Source organism: Embiotoca jacksoni, unplaced genomic scaffold (assembly GCF_022577435.1).
Source record: "Embiotoca jacksoni isolate LCO1_2020_lvr unplaced genomic scaffold, fEmbJac1.0.p SCAF_13, whole genome shotgun sequence".
Taxonomy (NCBI): Eukaryota; Metazoa; Chordata; class Actinopteri; family Embiotocidae; genus Embiotoca; species Embiotoca jacksoni.
The window spans coordinates 11,399,320-11,424,493 of NW_027185263.1; the positions used below are offsets into that span (position 1 = coordinate 11,399,320).

At 40.1% G+C, this 25,174-nt stretch overlaps 3 protein-coding genes across 6 annotated transcripts; 2 read left to right on the top strand and 1 right to left on the bottom strand.

Annotated features, from left to right (window-relative positions):
- Positions 1-433: 433 nt before the first annotated feature.
- On the bottom strand, positions 434-12,709 carry map7d2a (MAP7 domain containing 2a). Of its 4 annotated transcripts, none has more exons than XM_069146485.1 (17): positions 12,018-12,709; positions 10,356-10,448; positions 9,784-9,879; positions 9,603-9,680; positions 8,813-8,976; positions 8,464-8,560; positions 7,790-7,879; positions 6,023-6,129; positions 5,802-5,917; positions 5,306-5,697; positions 5,060-5,207; positions 4,791-4,965; positions 4,519-4,620; positions 4,367-4,417; positions 4,099-4,135; positions 2,679-3,336; positions 434-2,494 (listed from the first exon to the last, which is right to left on the bottom strand). In XM_069146485.1, exons 1-17 carry the CDS (start codon positions 12,052-12,054, stop codon positions 2,236-2,238), a joined length of 2,700 nt encoding a protein of 899 aa, XP_069002586.1. In that variant the 5' UTR covers positions 12,055-12,709; the 3' UTR covers positions 434-2,235. The 4 variants fall into 4 exon arrangements, with proteins under 4 accessions (XP_069002586.1, XP_069002585.1, XP_069002588.1 ...); XM_069146484.1 differs by having other exon boundaries at positions 4,099-4,138; XM_069146488.1 differs by having other exon boundaries at positions 2,408-2,494; positions 2,667-3,336; positions 4,099-4,138.
- A 103-nt stretch (positions 12,710-12,812) lies between these two features.
- On the top strand, positions 12,813-19,937 carry pdha1a (pyruvate dehydrogenase E1 subunit alpha 1a). Its single transcript, XM_069146489.1, has 11 exons — positions 12,813-12,958; positions 13,754-13,822; positions 13,913-14,086; positions 14,268-14,394; positions 15,007-15,098; positions 15,605-15,697; positions 16,002-16,157; positions 16,291-16,362; positions 16,449-16,516; positions 17,055-17,163; positions 17,805-19,937. Exons 1-11 carry the CDS (start codon positions 12,911-12,913, stop codon positions 17,967-17,969), a joined length of 1,173 nt encoding a protein of 390 aa, XP_069002590.1. The 5' UTR covers positions 12,813-12,910; the 3' UTR covers positions 17,970-19,937.
- A 1,445-nt stretch (positions 19,938-21,382) lies between these two features.
- prdx4 (peroxiredoxin 4) lies at positions 21,383-24,574 on the top strand. The gene is made up of 7 exons (XM_069146490.1): positions 21,383-21,681; positions 22,749-22,866; positions 22,950-23,066; positions 23,310-23,432; positions 23,751-23,881; positions 24,045-24,079; positions 24,453-24,574. The coding sequence occupies exons 1-7, from the start codon at positions 21,471-21,473 to the stop codon at positions 24,501-24,503; spliced, it is 786 nt and encodes a 261-aa protein (XP_069002591.1). The 5' UTR covers positions 21,383-21,470; the 3' UTR covers positions 24,504-24,574.
- The last annotated feature ends 600 nt before the right edge of the window (positions 24,575-25,174 follow it).

Below are 25,174 nucleotides of genomic sequence, written 5' to 3' on the forward strand. Positions count from 1 at the left end.
TGATATGTTTGATTTTGAACCAAGCCTCTGAGTAATTTTTCCAACATAATATGTGGGTGATTATAATGTCAATCTAAATTGTGAGTTTTTATTTTTCTAGGGTGTAGAAAATTTTGGATACTTTGGTTTCTAGGCCATATTCCATCAGAAAAGGTAGACTACCCATTTTAGGGTAACTCAATATGATTCAACAAAGCAACTGGTGCAAAAATGTCTATTAGATGGAATCACTTTCCACAAGATTGTAAATATCAAGGCGTACAGACATAATGTGTGGGACTGCATTAGTTTTATTAGCAAAATATAATTATATTTGAGTGTGATTTATTGTATGAAGTTATAAACTCCCTACATATTTTTGGTTGGAATTCCCTTCTAAGTTACCTGCTTAATAACAGAAAGCATATATTACCACAGAAACAAAAACACAGAATGCAGTTTTACACTTTATTGTTTCAGATAACATTGTTATGACCATGCAAACCATGCACAATGTCTACAGTACTTTCATAACTTAAAGCTTTAAGTTGACTGTGATACTGTTTTGATTTTGAATGAGCAGATTTGAATATTTTTTTGAAGTGGTTGTAAATATGATTTGAGTTAAAATCGTTATTTTATTTGCATGTGGAACCGTTTGTGCAAAATATGAAGCAAATCCTAACTTTAAAATACTGCATGTTTCTATATAGCTACTTGAGACAATTACAAAGCCTCAGACTTGTTAAGCTGTTGACAGAGAAACACAAATTTTTGTGACATGATTGTATGTATAAGCTGTTACCAAGGTTCAAGTATTACAGGTCACACACACAACTATCCCAGTGTCCAACCGGAAAGATAAATACAGGGATAATCACAGAAATAAAGTTACTGATCAGTCATAAGGCATCGCTACTGAAATTAGGCCTACATTTGGACACAACACAGGAAATGAATAACCGCAATTATTTGTCATTTTATGAATTGCTCAAGAAGTTGAAGGAGTCCGCTAGACCACATGAGTACGACATGACGGGAGGAGAAAAACCTTAACAGTAAATAGCATCTTTATAGCTACTGGGCACGCTTGCAATCTGAGTGCAAACATTTCTATTCTCGTACTCTTCAGTCTTATTGTTAGATATCTACTGAGTGGAATCTATTTCTACTAGATATATTGACACTGAGTCAAACACAGCAAGGCGCTCCTTCAGAAAACTTTTTAAATGCCATGAAGTTTCTCAGCAATTAGCATTTTCATCATTGGAAATCCATGTGAAGTCATTAAATAAAGGGTGCCTTGCTTGCTTGATTATTGTATAATTGCAATATAGTCCAAGAATTTGCTGGGGTCTGCAACAAACATGTACTCTTGTTTGCATTGATGCCATGATTGTTTTCAAAGTGCAGTAACATTCAAGTTGACAGCTAGGGCCTCATTTTTTCCTCAGTCACATGCAGTCAGGAAGTTCTGGTTAGAGACCAGAAAGAATACAAGGAATCATCTCATTAGCAAGAAATGAAAAAATGTGAAAAACCTCAGACGTAACTGAGTTAAAGAAGAATATAGGAATGCAATGGTTCTGACAGTCGGGTTGGATTTTAGTTTGCCATCAATTCCATCCAAATCAATCAGCAATACATGCATGAATAACATGAACTAGAAATGACATTTTAAGTACTAAGCCATGCCAGTCTCAGCAACACTCTGAATTTGATTTAAAGACTTTAAGAGGGCATGTGGAAAGGTAGAAGTACAAACCCAGCCACTGGTGCTATGATCAACTGTTATTATTCCAGTAATGACACTTAAATGGGACCCAGTGAGGAAACGGTAAATAACTGAGATTCTTAATCAGCTAATGTAAGTTAGTAATCATGTGTTTTCTAAATTGCTATAATATTTGAAACCCTGATATTTGTCTTTTTTAGTCATTATCTCACATCTACACACACCTTCTATCCAAGACTCTTTCATATGTGCTCATCTTGCACATTTGTCCCTATGATAAGAACTAAATAAAATATTTAACACATAATTTCAGCGGTCAGTTGCTACATGATAAGTATACAGGAGATGTTTTGTTTATATTGCAAGTCATACTGTAAATTCTTTTTAAGTCAATTTATATGGCTCTATTTCCATAACTGTGGTGACAGGGAGGCACAAAGTGTGACATCCTGCGAGTGTGTGAGACGGAGAGAGAGAGAGAAGGGAGGGAGAAGGCAAGCAAGAGGGGAAGAGAAAATGAACTACTGGACGCTGAGTTTATTTGAGGACGGAGGGGACATCCCAACGAGCTTTGAATCCGACATGGGACTGACAACGCCCTCGATGAGGTTCTTATTGCAGTCGCCTATGTTGTTTTCAGAGGACAGTTTGGGGTAGGTGACACTTCCTGTCAGGTCCATCAGATCTTCAAGAGCCCGATTGTTACTCATGCCACTGTTTGGGATTTCATTGATGGGTGAGAACTCTGGGATGGAAATTAGTTCTTCTTTCGAAGCTGGACTGAAATACAATAATAAAAAAACAGAGATTAAACATAATATCCAGGTTTTTCAGAATCAAAATAATTACTTGATGATTTGGTGTGTAATGTAATGAAGTAATGCAGCATTTTGTTCAAAATAAGGTCAGCATTTAAATTTTCTCAGACCATACTAGAGCAATAAAGGTTTACCTGATGACTCACCTGACCTCCATCGACTGCACCTCATCACAGGACCCCGTACGTTTCACATCCAGTGGCTCCAGCTTGATGACCGGTGGTGATAAGAGTCCCACCGGCAGCGGTGTCACATGGGGTCTTCCAACCTCCACTTGGGGCTTTCCTTTAGCCTTTCCCTCAGGTGAAGACCCATCCAGCCTTTTCTGTTTGCTCACTTCAGCAGTTAGACGACCACTCATCAAGGCACTGCCTTCTCCCTTCGCTGCTCCGTTCATATTACCGCACTCCTTTCGGTTAACTTTGACATCTGCTCTTGGCCTTGTTGGCTCTTTATTTATTTGGTCTGGGACTTTAACATTTACTCTCTGCTGCGTGTTTACATTCATTTCCACCTCTCTTCCCTGTGGCTTGAGAGCACAGGCTTTGGCGTCCTTGTTAAGATTGCTGACGTGCTCTTCACTGGCTTGCTTTGTGTCGGGTCTCTTCTCAGGAACACTGTGTGTTGGCGTCACAAGATGAGTGTTGTTTTTCTGACTGCCCATCTGTGCTGCGGCTCCGTTTTTCATGGAGACACATTCCTTTGTTTTGACCTGGACTGTGACCTGTTCTTTAACCTGAAACTCAACCTTTTTAATAGCCTGCTCATTTACCTGAGCATTAGTTTGAACAGTCTTTACATCCCCTGTGGAGAATGAAAAAAAGAAAACCATCATAGTGGGCTTCACTTTATTTGGACTGTCCAGTTAACAGAATTTTAATAGAATTTGAACAGAAGAAACTATTATTTTCTTCAGTGGTCACATACTACCAGAAGAATTAGCCCAACTAATGTTAAATTTTGAGCTCTACTGTGAAACACAGCTGAGATTATTTAGCATTGGGCAGCTCAAATAAAGTGTATAGCTCACAGTGAGCAGAGCAGTCCCCCAGAGAGAGCGCGGCACAAGTCTTCCAAGGGCATTTAGAGGAGCAGCTAATTTTACAGTCAGCTCCTATGGTGCTGCTCTACACTGAAAAGGTGCCGTATCAGCACCAAGAGGACAGTCCTTGGCTGCTGCTCCATATTCCACAAACCCCATCAAGGATTTAAATGCATGGCTCAAAGCACAAACAATATAACCGTATACAGCATTGCTTGGTCAACTCAAGCTGGTGTAGACAAGGAAAACTCTTCTCCAAAGCTTTGGAGTTATAACAAGACAAAAACAAAAACGCTGGGGAAATATTGGCATCTGTCTACCATTGAGATTTCAGACAAGCCAACTCATAAAAATTGTCATTGCCGTTGCACATGCTGAAAATTTGCTAATACATGAATGAAATCATAAACCACACATGCCCTGTTTGCATTTTTACAGCTGCAAGGCATACAGCGAGGGGTGTAGGAAGCATGGACAGCAAGCAAACGTAAAGCATCTGCAGGGTGGCTGAACAACACACTAACCTGGCGGTGAGACGGACTTTGTCTCCACCTGCTCCTCCTTCTGATTCAATGGAGAACAGAGACAGCCAAGTCAACGTTTGTGGTAATCAGGACACAAAACCAAAGTATCACCAACAATAGAATTTAATAAAGACTTAATACCAACAGAAAGCCAGAGTTTTAATAAATTAAATTTGAAAAGAAAAACAGAAATCTTGATCACACAATCAGCAGGCGCTTAAAGGCAGCAGGTCAACTGTATGAGAACAGACAGTGTCTCTTACAGTACCTTCAATTCAGCTTCAGCCTTCCTTGTTCTCTTCATGATCTCCTCAATTCTCTGCAAAAGTATATCAACATTTAATCAGTTTATGAACTTTCCAAATATTGAATTCAGATATTTCAATGGTTGCTTCGTCTCTTTTTTCTGCTTAAATTAACCTTTTTTCTTTGTTGCCTCTCCTCCTCTTGTTGTTTCTGCAACTCCCTGTCTTGCTGCTGACGCTCTGTATCCTCTTGAGCCTGGACTTTGACTTTTTCTTTCTGTTCATAGGAAGATGACATCTATTTGTGACCAGAAATTCTCATGATTTACTTCCAAAAGTTCAAATCATGTAAGCAAGACAAGAAATTACCAGAGATCTAACTCCAGTACACACAGTGTAGCAATAAGGTAAATACTATCTGTCGAGCACATTATAATGACCCCTGACCTCTCTGTCCATCTGCATCTCCCTCTCCTCCTGTTCCTTCTTTTGTTTGTCTTCTTCTTGTTTCAGCCTGTGAGGATCCTCTTCATTTTTCCCTCTCTCCTTCACCTGTTGAGCCTTCGCCTCCTGCTGTCGCAACTCCTGTGCAAGTTGCTTCCTTAGCTGCTCTTCCTTCAGTCTGGTCAGTAGGTGTACACACATTAAAAAACATACAGTAAATACCACGTTTTATTTAATACTGTATTTAATCTTGATGCATTTAAGGCACTTACCTTTCTTCTTCCTCTTGTTCCCGTTTTTTCTCCACAAGTTCTTTCTGAGCTCGAGCCTGACGCCTGCGCTCTGCCAGCAACCTGGTCGCCTCCTCTACATTCGTTGTGCCAGCTGCCACCTTCCCTGAGGACGTGCATGGTGCTGACTCTGTCAAACATAGAAAGATGGTCTAAAAGTCATCCAAATGTACTAAATCTGAATAAACAGTAACGTTTATATAAAATGATCCAGAGTAACTAGTCCACCTTTTTTCTTTTCTCCATCCTGAACGTTACTGTGCATCTTCTTCTCTGAGGGATCTATTCTGGGGGCTGCGTGGTTCTTTCTATCGGGGGACTGGTTTCTTTCAGTGGTGTCCCCTTTGAGGTGCTTATCAAAATGTTCACCTTTAGAGGATTTGGTTTTAGTGATTTCAGCGTTGACCACATTCTTCTCAGCTTGTGATGATGAATTCAGACTGTTGATGTCAGCATTCTCTTTAACTGCGGCCTCAGCTTTGGATTGGTCGCACTTTTTTTCCACCCTCTTGTCATCTGCTTTCCAATCGTCATTTGTCAGGTTGGGCCGATGTCTTGTAGGAGAGTAATGGTACTGGTGTGCATTGCTAGGAGACTGTGCACGCATCTTAGATGCAAGCCTGCACACAAATGGAGATGTCTGGGTTAAGAATGAAGTGTTTTGTGCTCTGCAAACAAGCTGACAACCACATTGGCCCCCTTTCAGTTCAATAAATAATCTTACTTGGAGGTAGTAGGAGAGGCCAAGTGTCTGGTGATACTGGCAGGGGATTCAGATCTTCTCACAGGGGATCCATAACCTGGGGATGCAGTTCTTCTTTCTCTGCGCAGCCGCTCTTTCTGTTAGCAGTGTTAGGGTGATTTAAAACATGGCTTTCATCCAGTAATGTTTGATTCCTGTCGTGTAAATATGTCAAAGAGAGTGTGATACATGCAGAGTCTGACCTTGGGGGTATTTGGAGTGGACTGAGAGCCTCCCTGAAGTCCAGCTCTGTTGTGATCTGCAGGGTTCAGTGAGCTGCAGAAAGGTAACCTGTGAGGGCTGCAGGGCGCTGCACGGTGACAAACATGATGCTTATCAAGTCAAATAATGGCGGACAACAACTGACGGGGGATATTAATAGTGTCAGGGGGAGGAGAGGAGGGTGTTTGCCTGGACAGTGTGTGCTGCACTGAAACAAAGCTTACAGACTCATTTTGGCAGCCACAGTTATTTGGCAGATATAATACTGCAGAACAAAAAATATGAGGGTATGCATTTAAAGCAATAACATATTAGGGATAGAGGTGTCCATGTTTGACTATGTGATAAATTTCTTCTCTGGTTAAAGATCAGCAACTATTGCTTTGTGCATAAAACCTGCAAAGTTACAACTTAAATGTAGAATATCTTTTCGCATCTTCATCGTAGTGATTAAACTACCAATGGGACTGATTCAGCCAGCTGTCAAATGTACCGGGGCGAGTCTGTAGGCTACTGTGCAGTAAGATGCAAGTCCAGAACCCAACGGTCCAGAAGACAACATTTCTGTCCTCGCCTCCCCTAAAACAATGACACCAAATGAAGACAGACACACAGACCTGGTGCAAACTCACAGTCACCATAGCAAAGGCCCTAAACATGGACCGCATTGTGCAACTCTAGAAACAGTCTTTTTGCCATCCTTTTTTGACTTTCCATCCATCTGTCACTCATCATAAAGAGCAATGTCTGAGGACTGCAGTCATCTCAGTGGGATGACTATATCTGTGTCTATTTTAGTGCACATATTTCTATTCTAGGTCATGAGCGATTTATTTCTAAAAACCGTCTGCTCCAGGGACCCGCAGTCAGCACCACTTAAGTGCTTTCATTTTCAAACCCTAATTCCAGGTTATCAAAATAAAATAAAAATGAAACAAACACTGTTAACCTTTCTAGAAACTGTGAAAATAAAACACCGTGTGTCTCAGATCATTGAGATTTCCGAGTCATCCTGATCCAGTGTTCTTTAGCCTGCTTGTAATTACTGAGAGGTTACTAATCTGGGGAAACTAATCCAGAGGTTGACTTCTGGTGTGAGTTTCAATCATAATGAAAGTAAAGCAAACATGTCATGTTTGCTGGACACTGGGCTGCAGGGTGATGAATTAACCAACAATATCCAGTCTAGGAAATTGCTGATGCTGGTAAATTTTCTTTTTGTCCTTTTTTTCCATTTAGTCCACTTGCAGTTGTACTGCAGAGCCTGCCTTCAAATGAAGGGGGAGATGGAAAGTCCCAACAAACAGAAATTTTTAAGCTTGATTTTGCATGAAAATTAGCTTAGATCACAGACAGTATTTTGGGATAAATGTGTGGATATATGTCAGTAAAAGCTGCTATAATCTGCCTGTTAATATTTGCATCCCAAAAGCCTGTGTCCACAGTATTGTGCTTCCACATTATCTTTTTCAACAATTACTCAAGGGTAAAACCCACTGCAGTGAAGCACAAACACAGTAAACATAATGAAGCCTGCAGTAGAGATCCAGTATGCTGTATACCACATTCGCGCAAAAAGAGAAGCATTAAAAGTTCAGCAACGCAGCAACTCAACAGGCGTGCATCGCAGGAAGAACACATTTGGTTGATGTTTCAGCCAAGACACAGACATGGCAACACAGACAGGGTAACTGTTGAATGAAAAGGAGGGGAGATGCATTTGGGAGGGCAAGGGGGCTTAACATTACCAGATTCGCTGACAGCAGGAAGGGGGGAGGCAATGCCATGGGAAAAGGCGGAGGCAGCAGAGAAAGGGTTTGGGGCATTCTCACAGTCACCTATAGGCAGCGGGCGGAGCAGAGCAGAGCAGATAGAGCATTATGAACAGTTTATCTGAGCAATTCCTCATCCGGCTGTGGCGACCTGGTGGGAGTTAACATTCCAGCAGGGATGTTGTGATGCAGTTTAACTAAAATTTTGGGTCTGATTTAAAGCGATTATATGTAGTTTTTGACTGTGGTGAGATGGTTTCAAAAGACAGTAATTCCTGGGATATTTTGACATTTTCAGTCATTCAGAGAAATTTCAAAGATGTAGTTTAGTACCACGTAGACACCCGTGCAGACATGTAACTCCATCCTGTCTCATTGGGGAAACAGGAACAGGCGCACATCTCTGTTCATATGTACTTTAGAAGCCAGGCTGTCGGCAATGATCTGGCCAAAAGATGGCTCTCTGTAACACACACTCACTCACACACTCTTTGTGTAATGATATCTCCCAGAAATACAGCAAAATGTAATGTTTCTTCAGAAAAAAACACTATTTCACTTTTATATCCTGCTGTTTCAGACCATTCAACCATCTTATCCCCAGTGTCTGCAATGCTTCTTTTATTTACATCCATAAGCTCGGTTCTTACCCGCTCCTGTCGGGCAGCCTCTGCTCCAGCGTTTGGTCCTCTGCTCCAGCTGAAGACTTCGCTCAAGAGACCGTTTCATCAGGGCCTCGAGCCGCTCCTGAAAGCAACACAGCAGAGTTGACTTTTATTAAATATGGTCACCTCAACACTGACTTTATTTCTTTGTAATTTTGAACTGTAACAAAGTCTGAGGCGGTGATATTCCAGTAGAGTGTATCAATCGAAGACACAGGAAATACAGCATGTAAGCATTTTATATTAAAAAAGATGAAATCCCCTTCATCTTCAAACCATCACTGATCACAACAACCTTGCACCTACAAGACCACAACATTTTCAATGAGCTGACCCTCTCCTCCTCGAGCTGCTGCCTCCTTTTCTCCTCCACTGCAGCTCGGCGGAGCTCCTCCTTCTGCCTTTGCTCGTCCAGCCGCCTCCAGCGCTCCTCCACCGTGCGTTCATACTGCAGCCGAGCTCTGCGATCCTTCTCCCTGATCAGCTGCTCCCTGGCCACTGAAAGAGACAGAGGTTGCTGCCGGTTGCTTTTTGCTGTTCATTTCCTTGTGTGGACTTAAAGATTAAAAGCATTAATCAACTTTAGAACAACAAGCTCATCAGTGCTTTTAATCTCTCTTCAAATGTCTTTAAAAAAAAAAAGTTTAATGATATAGTATTTTCTTCTTAAAACTAAACACTAACAAAATCTGCGATTATAACGTCAACTTGTGTGTGTTACAGTGAATTTGATTTCGTCTGTCAATCCACACCCAAGATTAAACCATGAAGATAGAAATCCTTGTCATCATGGGGCAACTGCTGGAGCTGCAGGATTATCTGTGCGTGGGAGACCTACTTTTATTGGACCATTCTATGTTACTGTTACTCTAAGTGACACAGCACATCACAATGAAAAACCCAGGGAACTCAAAATGAATCGAGCAAAGCCCTTCCCTAACCAATTAAACTGCAGAAAGAAACATGTCATCACAAAAAAAAAAACTTTTTAGGCTTACTGTAGGAGAAAAGGAACTCAGAGGCATTTCAGAGCTTCTCATTTCATAAAATCAGCCTCTGTATTTGAGCATTTGTGCAAAAAAAAAAAAAAAAAAAAAAAAAAAAAAATCCAGGACATCACTTACCCAGGCCTCTCTCCCTCTCCTCACGTCTCTCTTTGGCTAAACGCATCCTGTCATCTGTCTTCATGTAACCCTCCAAAGCTGAAAGATGAGTAAAGATGTCAAAGATATATATATATAAAGAAGTGTCACTGCAGTTTAAATTAAAGAAGAATATTCAGTGAAAGCAAACTTTAAAACTTACTTTGTTTCCCTCCATGGTTGTTGCTGATGTTGGCAGCTAAGTGTGAAGGGGACGCGTGTCCATTCATGTGTGGCTTCTTCTCTCCGTTAGATGGAGCTGGAATCACCATGAGGGGAGAGAAAGCACACTCAGCCTTGTCTGAAGGGGTATGACATCAGTGCCAGAGTGCCGACCTGCAGTGCTGTTTTCTTACCAGCAGAGGGAAACACTTGTTCGGCTACTGTCAAATGCTTTGTGTTTCAAAATGCTACATGCCAAGGGCAAACTGCAACAATATGCAGGCGAGGGAAGGAAACTGCCCTTGATCTGGCACTCACTCGACACATGCTGAATGTCAAGTTTGGTTATTGTTGCTGAGCTTTTGTTGATGCTCGAGCCAGCTCCTCCATCCACTGACAACAGAGAAGTCCTAAAACACATTGTTCTTACCATGCACAGGCCCACAGATGCAGTCTACGAGGACTCATTGTGCAAAAGGCCAAATCATTGTCCTGTAAGTGAATTTCATCCAGATGAAAGCACTTGGAGGGAAAGTGTGATTTATGTGACAGCAGCCAAAGAGGATTACTCACTCGTTTTCCCAGTTCGGGCCGGAGAGCTGTGACCATTCGTCTGAGATCTCTTGTCAGGCAGGAGAGTGATGGATGGTGGGGCCATCTTTTCACCTTAAAAAACAAAAAGAAGAATTTGCAGAGCATTAGAAATAAACAGTGAGCTCCTATTCTCACATTAACATAACATTTTAAGCCGTATGGATCAAGAACTTTACAGGTGTAGAGCAAAAAAACTGTGGTAACGTCACATTTTAACTCATATATTATAAGTCTATAATAAAAAGACAAATGAACACCCAAATCAGAATAATCATTAAAAATGTAAAACCTTTTTTAAACAAATATAAAGCAAATATAGTCAAACAAATGTTTGATATCAGTGTTATAGCCAGAATAAACCAGATAAATATGAGATAAATCTGTGATGTAAGATAGATATTGTGAGATGATAATGGTCCCAAAATAAATGCGTGTCAATTCCTATCTTCCATTCCTCTCAACAGCTGCGTAAACTTCAGAGGTAAAAAGTCCACAAATTCACTGAGTCGATATGCGCCTAGTAGGCTAAACTGTCAACTCACAGTGAGTTGCTTCACTTGATCAAGTGAATTACTCTCTTCTCAGTCAGGGCTTTTATTGTGTACTAAAACCTGGCAGACAAAACTGACTCTTGCTTAAATGTGGTTTGGCTACATCATGTCAGACAGGAGACGTTAACTTTAATACTGCACTCACTTCATTAAAAACATCACTGTGCTCATTCATCATGCTTAACTTGTAATGTTTGTCAGTGTCCATGGTTACAAATTTAATTGATCCTTTCAGTGGTCACAAGGGGAGTCAACCTCAGATCAACTTGCGTGTATTTACTGTAGCTTTTATGGCTTGAAGGGAAATATAGCTTATATTTAGGTTATCTATTTTATAGAGGTCTTCAGGCATTATTCTTTAACATCTCATTGACATTATATTGAATTTGAGTACTGGCTTGCAGGGAGATGTGCCTTATTTGAAGGCACAGAGGATACAAAGTAAAAATAAAGTATTATCATACTATATATAAAATGTACTATAATAGAAACAATGACCCAGTATTCAACCCACAAAATCATCACACAATGGTTTGATGCTCATACGAATTATACAGTAGCTATTATCGATGGGCCTGGCCTGTGTCAGAGGCATCAATCCAGCCCTTCCTCTCTCCACCCATTTGAACCCCTTTTGTCGGACTGAATCACGTCATCACCAAAAAAAAACAGCATTATAGCCAGAGCCCATTTAGCTTTGAACTGATCGGACAATTCCCAAAGCTCTAATGCTGATGACCTGTCCCCATATAATAAAACAGGGATCAAACAATAGCAGAAGAGGCGACACTTTTTTTCTTTTTTTTTGTGCTCACATTAACTCGTGAATAAAGCCATTATTTTTGCTTTATTTCAATAGAATTAGAAAGGTATTTTTCATTTTCGACCCTGCGCACAGACCCCCAACACAACACAGTTCGAATTGAGCGAATAAACAAGGCGGTGAAGCCGAATCATCACCGCACAGGCACAGCCGAGCACATAAAGCGGTGGAAATGTCAGTTGCGTCATCCACGAGTCTGCTTTAATTCCAGGCGTGAACACAACAACGCTGATAACATCAACCGAACAAACATTACATCAAGCTTACCTGTTATTGCGCTGGGTGATGTGACTAATTTCGCCATGGTAGCTGCAGAATACACCAAAATGTAAGGGACGCGCTGTCACCCAAAAACAGTCTGCAGTGATGGCAATGCAGCACAGGTATCCGTTTGGGTCCACAGCAGCAGCAGCAGCAGCATCAACACGCGCAGCCACAGCAGACGAAAACAACCAGACGCCATTCAACTAGATAGACTGAAGGTCATTATAAGGGCTGTGATGATGTGGATGGAGGAGAGAGAGAGAGAGAGAGAGAGATGATGATGATGATGATGATGATGATGATGCTGGGGCTGGGGCTGAAGCAGAGATGGTGAAGCGAACACAATTGAGTTTACTACCAACCGACCACACCGTGCGTCGCAGCGTAATGCGCCTTCAGCACATTACCGGCTGACGGAGGCTTCCTCTCCGCACGCAGTTCAGTCGGGTCCAAACCCATTTTTTTAGATGACTTTAATGTTGGTTTGGATGCAGTGACAGACAGAAAGACATTCCGCAGAATTAACGCATCTCCAAGTCCCCAACAATATTTGCACCATTTTGTATTGTTTTAATATAGCTATAAAAAAAAACATTTTTAAAACATAATATTTTTTTTACACGTAACATTTGTATTATTATTAATATTAATATTATTATTACCTTATTTAATCTAGAAGTGAGTTCACCTTTCATACACGTGTCGTTACACACAGGCCGTAGAAGAAGCGGTGGCAGCACCGTCTTTGCTGCCCTTATTTAAAACGGAGAAGAAGAAGAAGAAGAAGTGAGCGCAGCCGGAAGGACAGATCCCGGCAGAAGGACGGAGCCGCGCCGCGCCGTGCCGTGCCGTGCCGTGCCGTACAGGAACCGTAGCGGTCGGTTTGCTCAGGAAAGATGCTGACCAATATCTCTCACGTGTTGAGGGCTTGCGCTCAGAGATACGTAAGTACACGCGTATTTTGTATTCCGGTCTTAGCCAGGAAACACATCTGTATCTAAAACCTTTCACGCTCACTCAAAACGAGACCGTCAGCACCCCGCTGACCTTGCGGGGCCGGATGGTAGCTGGCCGGGCTAACGCAGCTAAAGTCTGCACACACACCTGAACTCTTCATCGCAGCCTCAGAGTTGAACTGAAAGCTGGAGTTAGTGACTCCCAAATCCAGACAGCTCATTCTGACCAGCTGTGGAAAGTAATATCAGCACAATAAAAAAAAAAAAATAGGCTCGTTTATACCACTGTACACCACTAGGAGTCCATTCTGATTCGTTTTACTGCCAAATAGAATCAGAAATCTTTCTCAATAAGGGCATTTTGAAAATGTTTAAGTGTTTATTCACTGTTTAGATAATTACCGATTTAAATCAATATTTTGTCATCTTAGTTTTATCTATATAAAGACTTAGTACAGCAGTGACTTGTAGTTGTTATATGAGGACTTTTGGTTATTTTGTTGAATTGATAAAGCCTCAAATATGCACCAATGTTGGCAGAACTGATTTGAGATTTGAGTGCATCTTCTAAAATCTTTTTTTTTTTTTGTTGTTTTTTTAAACAGTTTAGTGGAAAAAGTTGTTCTTATTTTTTTTAATGTAAGACAGAACGTATTGTTTTGGTATCAATACTAAAACTCCTGTGTTGTATTGATTGACACTGTAAATATTATTGACAATTTGAAAGCCTTTCTAGGTGTGAATGCTTTTATATCTCTAACTCTCTCTTCTCTCCCACAACAGGGAGCTGCAGCAGTTGTGTCAGCACGCACATATGCTGACTTCACAGCCCAGGCTTCCTTTGAAATAAAGGTAAGTTGTCACTAAGTTGTATTGTGTGCTAAAACTTAACAATGCACTTGGCATTTTGTGAGTTATTATGGGTATGCCTTTCCCATGTAGAAATGCGACGTCCACAGGCTGGATGAGGCCCCGGCCACTGAGGTGGTTATGACTCGGGAGGAGGGCCTGCAGTACTACCACACCATGCAGACCATGAGGCGTATGGAGCTCAAGGCAGATCAGCTGTACAAGCAGAAGATCATCAGAGGTTTCTGCCACCTGTATGACGGCCAGGTTGGAATTATCTATTTATGATTAATGATTTTCTCCAATCTATGCGGTGAAAATATATTTCAAATTGCACCCCAATGTTAGTGTAGTTTTGTTGGCTATGACAACTTTAACCTTTTAGAGAACATCTCCTCACATGTAGCCAGCAGACAGCCACTTCAGTCTGTTTGTTTTGTCCTTGTAGGAAGCCTGTGCTGTTGGTATTGAAGCCGCAATCAATCTATCAGACCATCTGATCACTGCGTACCGCGCCCACGGCTACACTTACACCAGGGGAGGCAAAGTGAAGGAGATCATGGCTGAGCTCACTGGTGAGTCTTTTCTCCGAAAACATTCAGGGTTTTACCTCTTTGAAGGGGGTTGGAGTTGCCCTGAAAAGCTGCGATCAGTCGAGACAACGCTGGCTTGCTGCAGTTTTGTTTTTTTTTACTCCGCTTACTGTGATAGAACCGCAATATTTCCTAAAACTTCGTCACAATATTAGAATCCCATCTGTTTGCCAGTAGAAAGCTTTTAGTGTGAAGCAGCAACAGTAGAAAGGGTTCACTTTACACTGCTCTGATACAATGATTAGTAAACACTGATGTCTGAATGTGCAAACAGAGGCACAGGAGAGAGACGAAACTACAAACATTGACCTGCAGGTAGATGCTTCAAAAGTACTCAGAGCTTCACACAAAGACACTTTATACACAGAGATTTCTCTCGAGTCTTTATCACAGTTTAGTCCTGGCTGACCCTGCTGTCCAGCAGGACCACAGCAGCGCAGCTATAGCCCGCTGTGAGATCGGTTTGACATGGCACGGCACGGCTAAGGTGTGTCAGCAGTTTTGAGCTTCGGTCATAATCTACTTTGAGATTTGAAACAGTTCTTCTGTCTTTGACATCAGCTCATCACCACATTCTTTATTTTCAATACACAGGCAGAAGAGGAGGTATTGCAAAGGGAAAAGGAGGCTCTATGCACATGTACTGTGATCACTTCTACGGAGGAAATGGAATCGTTGGAGCCCAGGTACACTATATCTTACAAGTCTATTATAATGAGATTGAAAAATACTGATTTACATTGCAATAATGTATAAACATAGAACTACAGTTACTACTAGTATGTTGTGAGTTTGTGATAAGTTTTAAGCACTGAACGCCGGTATAATTAGCAGTGAACTGAGGAAGGAGACGATTATTTGTCACAAGAAGTTTGCAAATTTAAGAGGGCAACCTAGAAATAGATAAATTCATAATGAATTAGTCATTGATTAAAAGAGAAACCGTGATTAGTGTCCGGTTTCCTTATAGAGGCAAGTCATGTCAAAAATAATGCAAAGAAGTGATGGATTTACACAAAACATAGCCACCCAGGTTCTTCTATGTGATGCTGTTGTCATATATAAATCTTATATTTATTACTTTGTTGGTTTTTTTTTGTTTATTTTTAAACTATTATGAAAGGATTACAACCTGTGGGCTGATGAACCCACTGAAAAATGAATGATGGCTATATGACTAAATTCTCCCTAGGTTCCTCTGGGTGCTGGTGTGGCGCTGGCCTGCAAGTATCAGGGCAACAACCAGCTGTGTGTCTGTCTCTATGGCGACGGTGCTGCCAACCAGGTATGACACAGAAATCACTTGCATCACTTGTCGAGCATTACACCACAACAGAATGGGCTCAAGAATTTAAATTAGACCAGCCACATATTGTAATCTGAGCTGCTCGCTGCACACATTAAAACTCGACACAGCTCGATAAGATTTGCTGTCAAGAGGGAAAGCTGTGAAATTTAAAAACACTTATTAAACTTTCCATATGAATAGACTTTACAATTATATTTACTTCGCTAGATACATCTAATGTGAGCTAACGTGGTCTTTCAAAAATGTGAAATTAATCCTTTGGGTTTTTTTTTTTTCACAGGGTCAGATTTTTGAAACCTACAACATGGCAGCTCTTTGGAAGCTGCCCCTCATCTTCATCTGTGAGAACAACAGGTACGGCATGGGCACGTCAGTGGAGCGAGCTGCAGCCAGCACAGACTACTTCAAGAGAGGAGAATTCGTTCCTGGTCTCAGGGTACGGTTCCCACTCACTGTCTTTAATCCCGTTTCCCCACTGATCAAACTGGCTCGAGGTTAATTAAATATGATGGCAGAGCTTTTTGAACAAGATATCTGTGAAGTTAACATCATGTGCTTTTTGTGTCCAGGTGGATGGGATGGATGTTCTGTGTGTTCGGGAAGCGAGCAGGTTCGCAGCTGATCACTGCCGGTCTGGGAAGGTGTGTTTAAAAACACTGAATTACAGTAAACGGGAGATGCGGCTTGTCCTTTTCTCTTCTAAATTATTTGTCCCACCTTCCATCAGGGTCCCATTCTCATGGAACTTCAGACGTACCGCTATCATGGACACAGCATGAGCGATCCTGGTGTCAGGTAAGTGATCACAGTTTTTCTTCTTTGTCAATTGGAATTTTTTGCAATTAAGCCTTTACTGCAACTGACTTCTTTAAGTTTGTCTGTAATATGTTTAAATGAATAATAATCTGACCTACACATGTTATCCTCACTGTGCCCCTTGCTTCTGCCACTCTTCCACAGTAGTGTTTCTCCTTCCCTCTGTAGTGGCCTTGCAATGCCCTGACAGCAGCCAAGGGATGAACTAAACACAAACTACTGATATTGGTATTGGCTTTAGCAGATAAACACCAGGCTAAAATTGATAATGGAGGAATTTCTCAAAGTTTTGACAAGAAATGTCAACACACCAGAAATCAAAGTGCTTTTGATTTACTTCAATACACTGAAATGCTAGATCACTCCAACAATATTGACAGGATGATTTTGGTTTTTCACAATGAGCTCAAATCAGTTTATTAATATCACTTGGTAAAAGTAATATAATGCTGTCAATCAAACATTATTATGTTAGTGCATCCCTACAACCTCCCTGCACCAATATCTGCCCTTCTAGCTACCGCACACGTGAGGAGATCCAGGAGGTCCGCAGTAAGAGTGACCCCATCTCCTTGCTGAAGGACCGCATGCTCAGCAACAACATGGCCAGCGTGGAGGAGCTCAAGGTAGCAAACACTTCCAGTTTGTACAATGAAAAGAATCCAATTTTTGTATCACCCTTAGCCTTTTGTTATATTTTATTCCAAGAGGCCCCACATAGATTCTCATAGATCTTTACTTTGAATAATTGAGAAGACAGATACGAAGGGAAAGAAGAATATTTTTACTGAGTCTCTTAATGACGGGACTTAATGAGTTTGGGATTATCGAACTGAAACTACATAATACCGAACAATTTAGCTAAACTTTCTAGGCCACTCATGGCTACAGATAGCAACATTACCAGATTTGAAATGCAAAACATCAACATATTATCAATCCAAGTAAAACAAAAACAAAAAAGATTTAAGTTTGTGTCTGAGATATGGTTCAGAAATAAACCCATTTATGTCTTTCTACAACTAAAGCACTGAGAGGAAAGGTAATTATTTTATATGTTGCGGTGACTGGTGGCTGTTTAAAGTTGTTCTTAATGTTGTGAAAGAGTCATCATCCATAATTCTACAAGTTCCTGAGTAATCAAAGTCATTAAGATATTAAAAAAAAACATGCTTTTAACTTCAATTTATGTATAACTGCATAGCCAACTGTCCTTGGTTGTACAGATGCATATATGAAACATGAAATGACTTCTCTGCCTCTGTAGGAGATTGATGTGGCGGTGAGGAAGGAAATTGAAGAGGCGTCTCAGTTTGCCACGACAGATCCTGAACCCCCTCTGGAGGAACTGTGCAACCACATCTTTTCCAACAACCCACCGTTGGAGGTGCGCGGCACAAACCCGTGGTCCAAGCTGAAGTCTGTCAGCTGAAGTCTCTTTCATCCCTTTGTTCTATCACCTCTGTTCTATTATAGGTCATCCGACCTATAATATATTAAACCCCTCTCCCTCTCGCATAAACGCACACATCATATAACGTACCATAAACCAGTGCCTCATACCCAGAGCTTTTAAGCATCAGCAAGTCATTTTACTGGCAGATCTGTACGTTTTGACAGCAGGGGTCATATTCACAAAGATGTTATGAGTTAAACGAACAAATGTAGACAAAAACACCGAATAATTAAATCCTGCTTTAAGTTTAGTCTTATTAAAGACTTTGGTTTAGTCCATTACTCTTGGTGGGGTTTACATACATTCAGGGTACATTCTTCTTCTGTCAGAAGAGCCATTTACTGCCATTAAGTTTTGTACTGTGAAAAGAAGCTAACAGTTTTGACAATGCTGCATTGCAGTGATACAGTGCTAATTATCACAGTCAACACAAAACCTTAGAGAGAAAAGGGAGTGAGTTGGATAATCTTCAAATGGTTTAGGTGTTCAAATCAACCTGAAGTGCATTACCTTTTTCACAATGTTGCCTCAGTTTAATGAAATTTAGACCCACTTTTATTTAATTTTTGAGAATATTTAACTATGAGCTTTCATTATATGTTTAGTGATTAAAATAGTCAGCCCTGATAGATTATTTAAAGTCTCATCCAGAAAGTGTATGCACCAGTAGTTACAAATGAATGCCCGTGACACTAAATCAATTTCTTAAGTAACTCATTAGAACATTTTTGTTCTAACTTTAAGTACTTAAAAAAAATTTTAACATCAGATGTTTTTTGTAACTCTGGCCCCACATGAATATATGTAGTAGATTCTACAGTTAATTAACTTGTTTGATGTTTATCTCTGGTCATTTTTGATTTGCAGTAAAGTAAACATCATCTGATACTGTTCATTTCAAAAACAAACTATCTAAACTGTAAGAATATCTTTGTACTCTTTATACATAAGTGTACATGATAAATAATTTGACTTCATCCTTTCTGGTCTTTTTTTGTTTAACTCCTTGGTACAAAGTTACCATAAATGGCAGCAGGGTAATGACTGTTGTTATTATCAAACAATATGTTTCTTTGAATATGCTGTATTTAAGAGGGTTCAACTGTTTAAATCTGGCCAAATCAAACTTGTGCCTGGCTGATCTCGTTTTGTTTGGAATGAGGATGTGTCATCTTATGTTTGTGTCACACCCCAGCATTGTGTGGTTATTGAAGGTTAGTTTCATGAAAAGTTTATTTATAATTTATTTGGAGCAGTTCTTATTCAATTCATTTTGTACAAATTCAATGATATTTATCATTCTGAATATTTAAGGTCAAAATTCCCACAAGCTGAACGATTGCCTGCAACAGTAGTGAATGCAAACATAATGACTTTGTCGTGAAACTGCATTCATCAGCTACGCTTCACTATACACTTTAATTTTCTAAATCTGAGAGATATGTTGGGTTAAACGTTGTTGGTTGTGCTAGCAGCATGTCAGTAGCTTTGTGCCACTTTCACTAAGTATTGTGACATTTTAGTGTACATTGAAAGCTCATATATACTGAGTAAATGGACATTTTGAATTTCAGTCTGCTTTTTTACGTGACTAGAACGGCAGACTAGTATGGTCGAAAAAATATTTGTAGGGATCCTTCCGGTATCAAAATGAAAAACAAGCTGCATATCAACATGCACTGCTACTAGCAAGCTACCATCTATATTTTCAGCTCTCTACAATGCCTGCAATCCTTTTTAAGGGATACCAGGAGGGTAATGTCTTTCCAAAATTAGGACTATTAAATCAAATGACTGACTAAAATTTGAAATGTCAATAGCCAACAATGTGAGTATTTGTGGTTTAAAACTTGTTACATGCAGGGTGGCAGATGATGCGAGGAAACGCTCAATGGAAACATTGGTTTTATGTGTTAGCAGTTGTAATAAAAGTTCTTAAAGGTACTGTACTTGTGTCCTCTTCTTTGTTGCTCTGAACAGCTGTTGGGTCAACTGCAACCAGTGGTAAAATGCATGTTCCGTTTTTATGAATTGTTGCTAAATACTTGTAAATTCAATTGGGGATGGCTTTAAACTTTTATTTTAACATTTTAGCAATTATCTGAATCCGACAGTTAATGGCACTTTAAAAAAAATTTAAAAAAAATATATATAGAAGACTTTTTGCATAAGGTCAAGTTTATAGCATAAAGGCCTGGACATTCGGTTTAATATTAAAGGAAGCTGAGGCTGAAGCAAAAAAAATTCTGATTCACTTTTTGGACAACATGCTACATAGTATGACTTTTTTAATATATATTTTGGAGTACAACCTTTTTCTGAATTGACATATATGTCTCAAGTGGGAATCGAACCCAGTTACTTCTCACTGTGAGGCAACTGCTCTAACCACTGCACGCACCACTGTGTCGTCCGATATATGATAAAAAAAAAAAAAAAAAATTTAAAAAGTCACTATAGCATTAAAATGTATTAATGGGACTTTGGGGGATAACGTTTGTGGTAGTTCAGACAGAAATCCAAGAAGATTTAAACACTTCTTTTTGTTAGTGATTTTCATTTTTGTTTGTTTTGTTTTGTATTGTATTGTTGTTGACCTTTGGATTGGAACCCAACTTTACCTTGAATAGGTAGCACTTTAGTAGCACTTAAAATGGCACTTACATATAGCACTTTGAAGTTTGGCTATCTTGAAGAAAATTGTACTTTCTTAATTGTTGTTCTGAATTTGTACCCTCATGGTTGAAATGCACCTATTGTAAGTTGCTTTGGATAAAAGCGTCAGCTAAATGAAATGTAATGTAACCCGCAATCGGAAACAACTAAGAAACTAAAATTTAAGGAATCTGGTGGTTATTTATGGTGCAGAAGTGGAGGCTGTATGATTTGCAGTCAGATGTTCCAAGTTAATATTGAAATGCAGTCTGAAGTTACAGTACAGATAAGAGAATGAACAAACTATGTAAACCAAAAATGAAAATTAGACATGAAGAAAATTCCTTACAAAAGCAGCAGTATTGTGACAGAGGAATTAAGTTATATCTTAAAGAAAGTAGGGAAAAGAACAGTAAAGTGAATATAATAATGACAAACATAAGACCTGAGGATCATGTAGTACCAATAACATGAAGGATGTGGTGGAGAAATTGGGAATGGAGTTAAGGAAGAAATGCTTTGAAAAAAAAAGATGGGTGAAGCAGGCTGGGCAAAATATGATATTCCTTCATCTATTTCAGTTACTTAGTTAGTTTTTCATTGCCGGAGGTTGAAACTTGTAAAATGGAAATATCCAGTAAAAGGCAGTGCGTATCATGAGCTAATTAGCTCCAGAAGATGGCAGTAATGCGACAATAAGGACGGCAGCTACTGGAAAACTTAAGTGAAGAAGAAGACAAGGAAGAAGGTTCCAATCCTGCCAAAAGTCTGAAACGCATTGCCAGTCAGTCAGCGGCTACGTGCGCACAAAGGTACGGCGCAATGGAGTCTCTTTTCCACACTAATGTACAGAAGGAGCTTTTCTGTGCGCTCTGCGCCTCTCTGCTCCTCCTCACCACGGGAACATCAGCAGAGGAAGGCGCCCATGTGAAAAACTCCCAGTGTCACAACTACGCGGGAGGACACGTCTATCCTGGAGAGGCTTTCCGTGTTCCCGTGTCTGACCATTCCCTGCACCTCAGCAAAGCAAAGAGTGAGTTTCTCTCGTGATTTCACGCAGTGGTGGCACAGTAGCATTTTGCATACTCAAAGTGCGCCGAGATTTTTTTTTTTTTTTTTTGCCCTGTCTTCCTCTTTCCTGCAGCTTCATGCCGACGCTGCTGTCAGGACAACACAAAACAAACAGACACTACCTGCAGCGTATCGTCTGATTGGCTGTGTTTTATGGGTTAATTTCATCTTTAACAGGTTGCTGTCTCTTTCACGTTAGGTCTAAGTTAAAAATCCATGGTTTTGGTACGACACGTCATTCTATGCAATCCGTTGGATTGTGTGCGTCTCTCCGCCCCTTTGACACATGACGGTGTTTTGCACAGCAGGTTTAAACCTGTTAACACACACAAATTAACACACTTAAACAATCAGAAACATCTATTAGAGTCATATGATCAGTTTTGAGGACTTTCAATGTGCACCAACTGTTTGAGTCAACCATCATGTTACTTATGGCATCTGCTGCAGTTAATTCTCTGCCATATGGTGTCATGACTTTTCAGACTTTACCCCTGTGCTTAATTTTGCAGTGTTTGCGCACCAGCAGCCACTGACACACTTATAGTAGGTTGTTACCGTTGTAGCTGAGACTGGAGCATTCAGGTGGGGTGAGGAAAACGTGTTGGACTCAGGAAACCTACACTGACACAGAGGAGCAGAAGTCTTATTATAATTTATAAATTATAAAGTGTGCTGCAGTGCAATGTCTTGTCTTCATCTCCATAAACTGTCCACAGTGTCTATATAATAAAGTAGAGACAATATAAACAATATGAGACATAAGAATGTAGAGCAAAATGTGAATCTGAACTTTGTAAAAAAAAAAATTAAGCTACTGGGGGGAGGTGAACAGTTTAAGGTGCCTTTGAGAAATATACTCTCCAATTTTCTTTAGATAAATACTACTTCCCCTGCACAACTCTCCTGAAATGTGACATTTAATCATTTGCAGCAACAAAATGCATGACCAAGATGTTTTTGAAGTATTGTTCCGGTAAAAAAAAAATCTGGTTTCACCTAACTATGTTTTTTTTCTTCCGACTTAAGTTTCAAAGCCTGCACCACACTGGGAAGGAACAGCTGTCATCAACGGCGAATTCAAGGAGCTGAAGCTGTCAGACTACAAAGGCAAATATCTCGTGTTTTTCTTCTATCCCCTGGACTTGTAAGTACCATCCGAGCCACACATGACATTATCACTTCATGCGGCGTAGCAGGGATTGAGTGTATTCTTCTGTTTTTTTGCAGCACATTTGTCTGCCCGACTGAGATCATTGCATTCGGCGACCGTGTGCACGAGTTTCGTGCCATCAATACGGAGGTGGTCGCCTGCTCAGTCGACTCACAGTTCACCCACCTGGCCTGGTAAGGTTCCTGTCTCAATTACACCCACTCAGTGCTGCTATTAGACTCCACTGGATATAGATCAAATAAAGTAATAACAAATGTTGTAGTTTGATTATTTTGTTCTGTAGAACTCTGCTGTAATTTTCCCATTTTGGGTGTGTTTTTGAGAGTGTGAATTATTTTGCTAAAGTGTGCACTCAGACAGAGTGTTGTTTTTCTCACCTTTTTTTTTTTTTTTTTTTTTTTTTTTTTTTTTAACAGGATCAATACCCCCAAGAAGCAGGGAGGACTGGGACCAATGAAAATCCCCCTGTTGTCTGACCTCACTCACCAGATTTCAAAGGACTATGGAGTGTTCCTGGAGGACCAGGGACACACACTGAGGTGAGGTCACATTTATATTTATGGCCATTATAAAAGTTTTACAGGCATCTCAACCTGAAAAAATGTGTCTCATTGTGTAACACTGTAATGGGACTTCGCTGAGAAGTTTTAGGAGCAGTTATGAAAGAAACAGGTTTGGGTCAGATCAGAGTGCCATCCTGAATATATTTATCTGAATAACATTTTATGTCTTTACGATGTGGACAAATGACTTCATGAGCCTTACCTAACTGTGAATTTAAACAGCCGTGTATACATTAACAGGAAACAACTCACAGTGTGCCATGCTCTGATCTCACTTGTCCGTGTCTCTCTCAGGGGTCTCTTCATCATCGATGACAAAGGCATCCTGAGGCAGATCACCATGAATGATCTTCCAGTGGGACGATCAGTAGATGAGACTCTGCGATTGGTTCAGGCCTTCCAGTACACAGACAAACACGGAGAAGGTACAAGAAGCAAATATCATTTTTGTCATGCACAAGGTCATTTTACACTAACAGCTGAAATTCATTCATGATTTCCATGACTATATTAGCTTTACAGCTGATTCTTGGTGCATTCTCTGAATTGCTTTTCTTGAAGTGTTGGATTTATCTCATATTTCCACAGTGTGTCCAGCAGGATGGAAGCCAGGCAGTGATACAGTAAGTACAACTATGACTGCCTGATTTGGATGCTTAGTCACTACAGTATTGTCCCTCAGCAGATAGAAGATCTCAGATAGGGCACCATGTATTTGCAAATCAGTCAACATTGGTTTAACTAAATAAAGTATTCTCAGTCTGTTCTTCCAAAAAAAAGGTTGACATTTCACATATTTTGGCCAAATCCTTTCCATTAAGAGATGGGAAACTAAAAAATATAATTGGGACACACATGATAGCTGACTTGTTTGTTGTCAGAATCTATAGTGACAGCCTGGTTTTTTAGCATAGAGTACATTTATATTGTCTCGTGTATTTATTACTACGAGAGGAATGAGCACTAATTTATTGTTGTTGTTTTTTTTCCCCACAGATCATTCCCGACCCTTCAGGCAAGCTGAAGTATTTTGATAAACTAAACTGATCTGTATTTCCGTTCTCCCAGTGAAATTCAACACTTGCTGAAAAATAAAAAATATGTTTTCCTAAACTGCTTTCTATCCGGTCTTTTAAATTCATCTATATGACATGGCAAATTTAGTCTAGCTTTGTTCATACCTTCTGTTTTCTTCAGTACAAAAAGTTTCAAAGCCTGCGTCACACCGAGAAGGAACAGCTTCCATCGGTGTGAACTCAGCCAGTGCAGACAGATGCTCGCTGGCAATAGCTGATTACGAATATCAAGAAAGAAATGTGGAATTATCGTCAGATGTGACAATGCTTGCTCTGTCTCTCACGTGTTTGATTTTAATTTGCAAGGATGTGAAGTGCACTGAACACAGAAAAACATATACAGATGGACCTGAAAACCAGCCCCAGGCCCTGCACATCAGAATGTAACTCTCCTGAAGCATTTACTCATAAGATGCAATAAGTTTGTGTTGGGCATGGTTTGAGTGCACTTTAAACAGTACATGTTGAACTTTGCTGTCTCCACAGATGAAACTGAGTCATTTGCACTCAATAATAAAATGTGAAAATGAAAGTGCTGTGATGAGTCAAACAACATTACCATGCAGATGTTTTAAGATAAGATTTTATTTATCCCTACAGAGAAAATTAATTGCATGTGCTGACGAATGACTCTGTCATGAG

What these genes read in the sequence shown, in the direction of transcription:
- pdha1a (XM_069146489.1), top strand. Translation starts at nt 12,911, where the DNA reads ATGCTGACCAATATCTCTCACGTGTTGAGGGCTTGCGCTCAGAGATAC. An exon ending in GATCATGGCTGAGCTCACTG is followed by an intron (nt 14,395 to 15,006) that starts GTGAGTCTTTTC and finishes TTCAATACACAG; the next exon opens with GCAGAAGAGGAGGTATTGCA. An exon ending in CCAGCGTGGAGGAGCTCAAG is followed by an intron (nt 17,164 to 17,804) that starts GTAGCAAACACT and finishes CTGCCTCTGTAG; the next exon opens with GAGATTGATGTGGCGGTGAG.
- map7d2a (XM_069146484.1), bottom strand. Translation starts at nt 12,054, where the DNA reads ATGGCGAAATTAGTCACATCACCCAGCGCAATAACAG. An exon ending in GGAGAGGGAGAGAGGCCTGG is followed by an intron (nt 8,977 to 9,602) that starts GTAAGTGATGTC and finishes TGTCTCTTTCAG; the next exon opens with TGGCCAGGGAGCAGCTGATC. An exon ending in CCACTCCAAATACCCCCAAG is followed by an intron (nt 5,918 to 6,022) that starts GTCAGACTCTGC and finishes CACTGCTAACAG; the next exon opens with AAAGAGCGGCTGCGCAGAGA.
- prdx4 (XM_069146490.1), top strand. Translation starts at nt 21,471, where the DNA reads ATGGAGTCTCTTTTCCACACTAATGTACAGAAGGAGCTTTTCTGTGCG. An exon ending in TTCTTCTATCCCCTGGACTT is followed by an intron (nt 22,867 to 22,949) that starts GTAAGTACCATC and finishes GTTTTTTTGCAG; the next exon opens with CACATTTGTCTGCCCGACTG. An exon ending in GGAAGCCAGGCAGTGATACA is followed by an intron (nt 24,080 to 24,452) that starts GTAAGTACAACT and finishes TTTTCCCCACAG; the next exon opens with ATCATTCCCGACCCTTCAGG.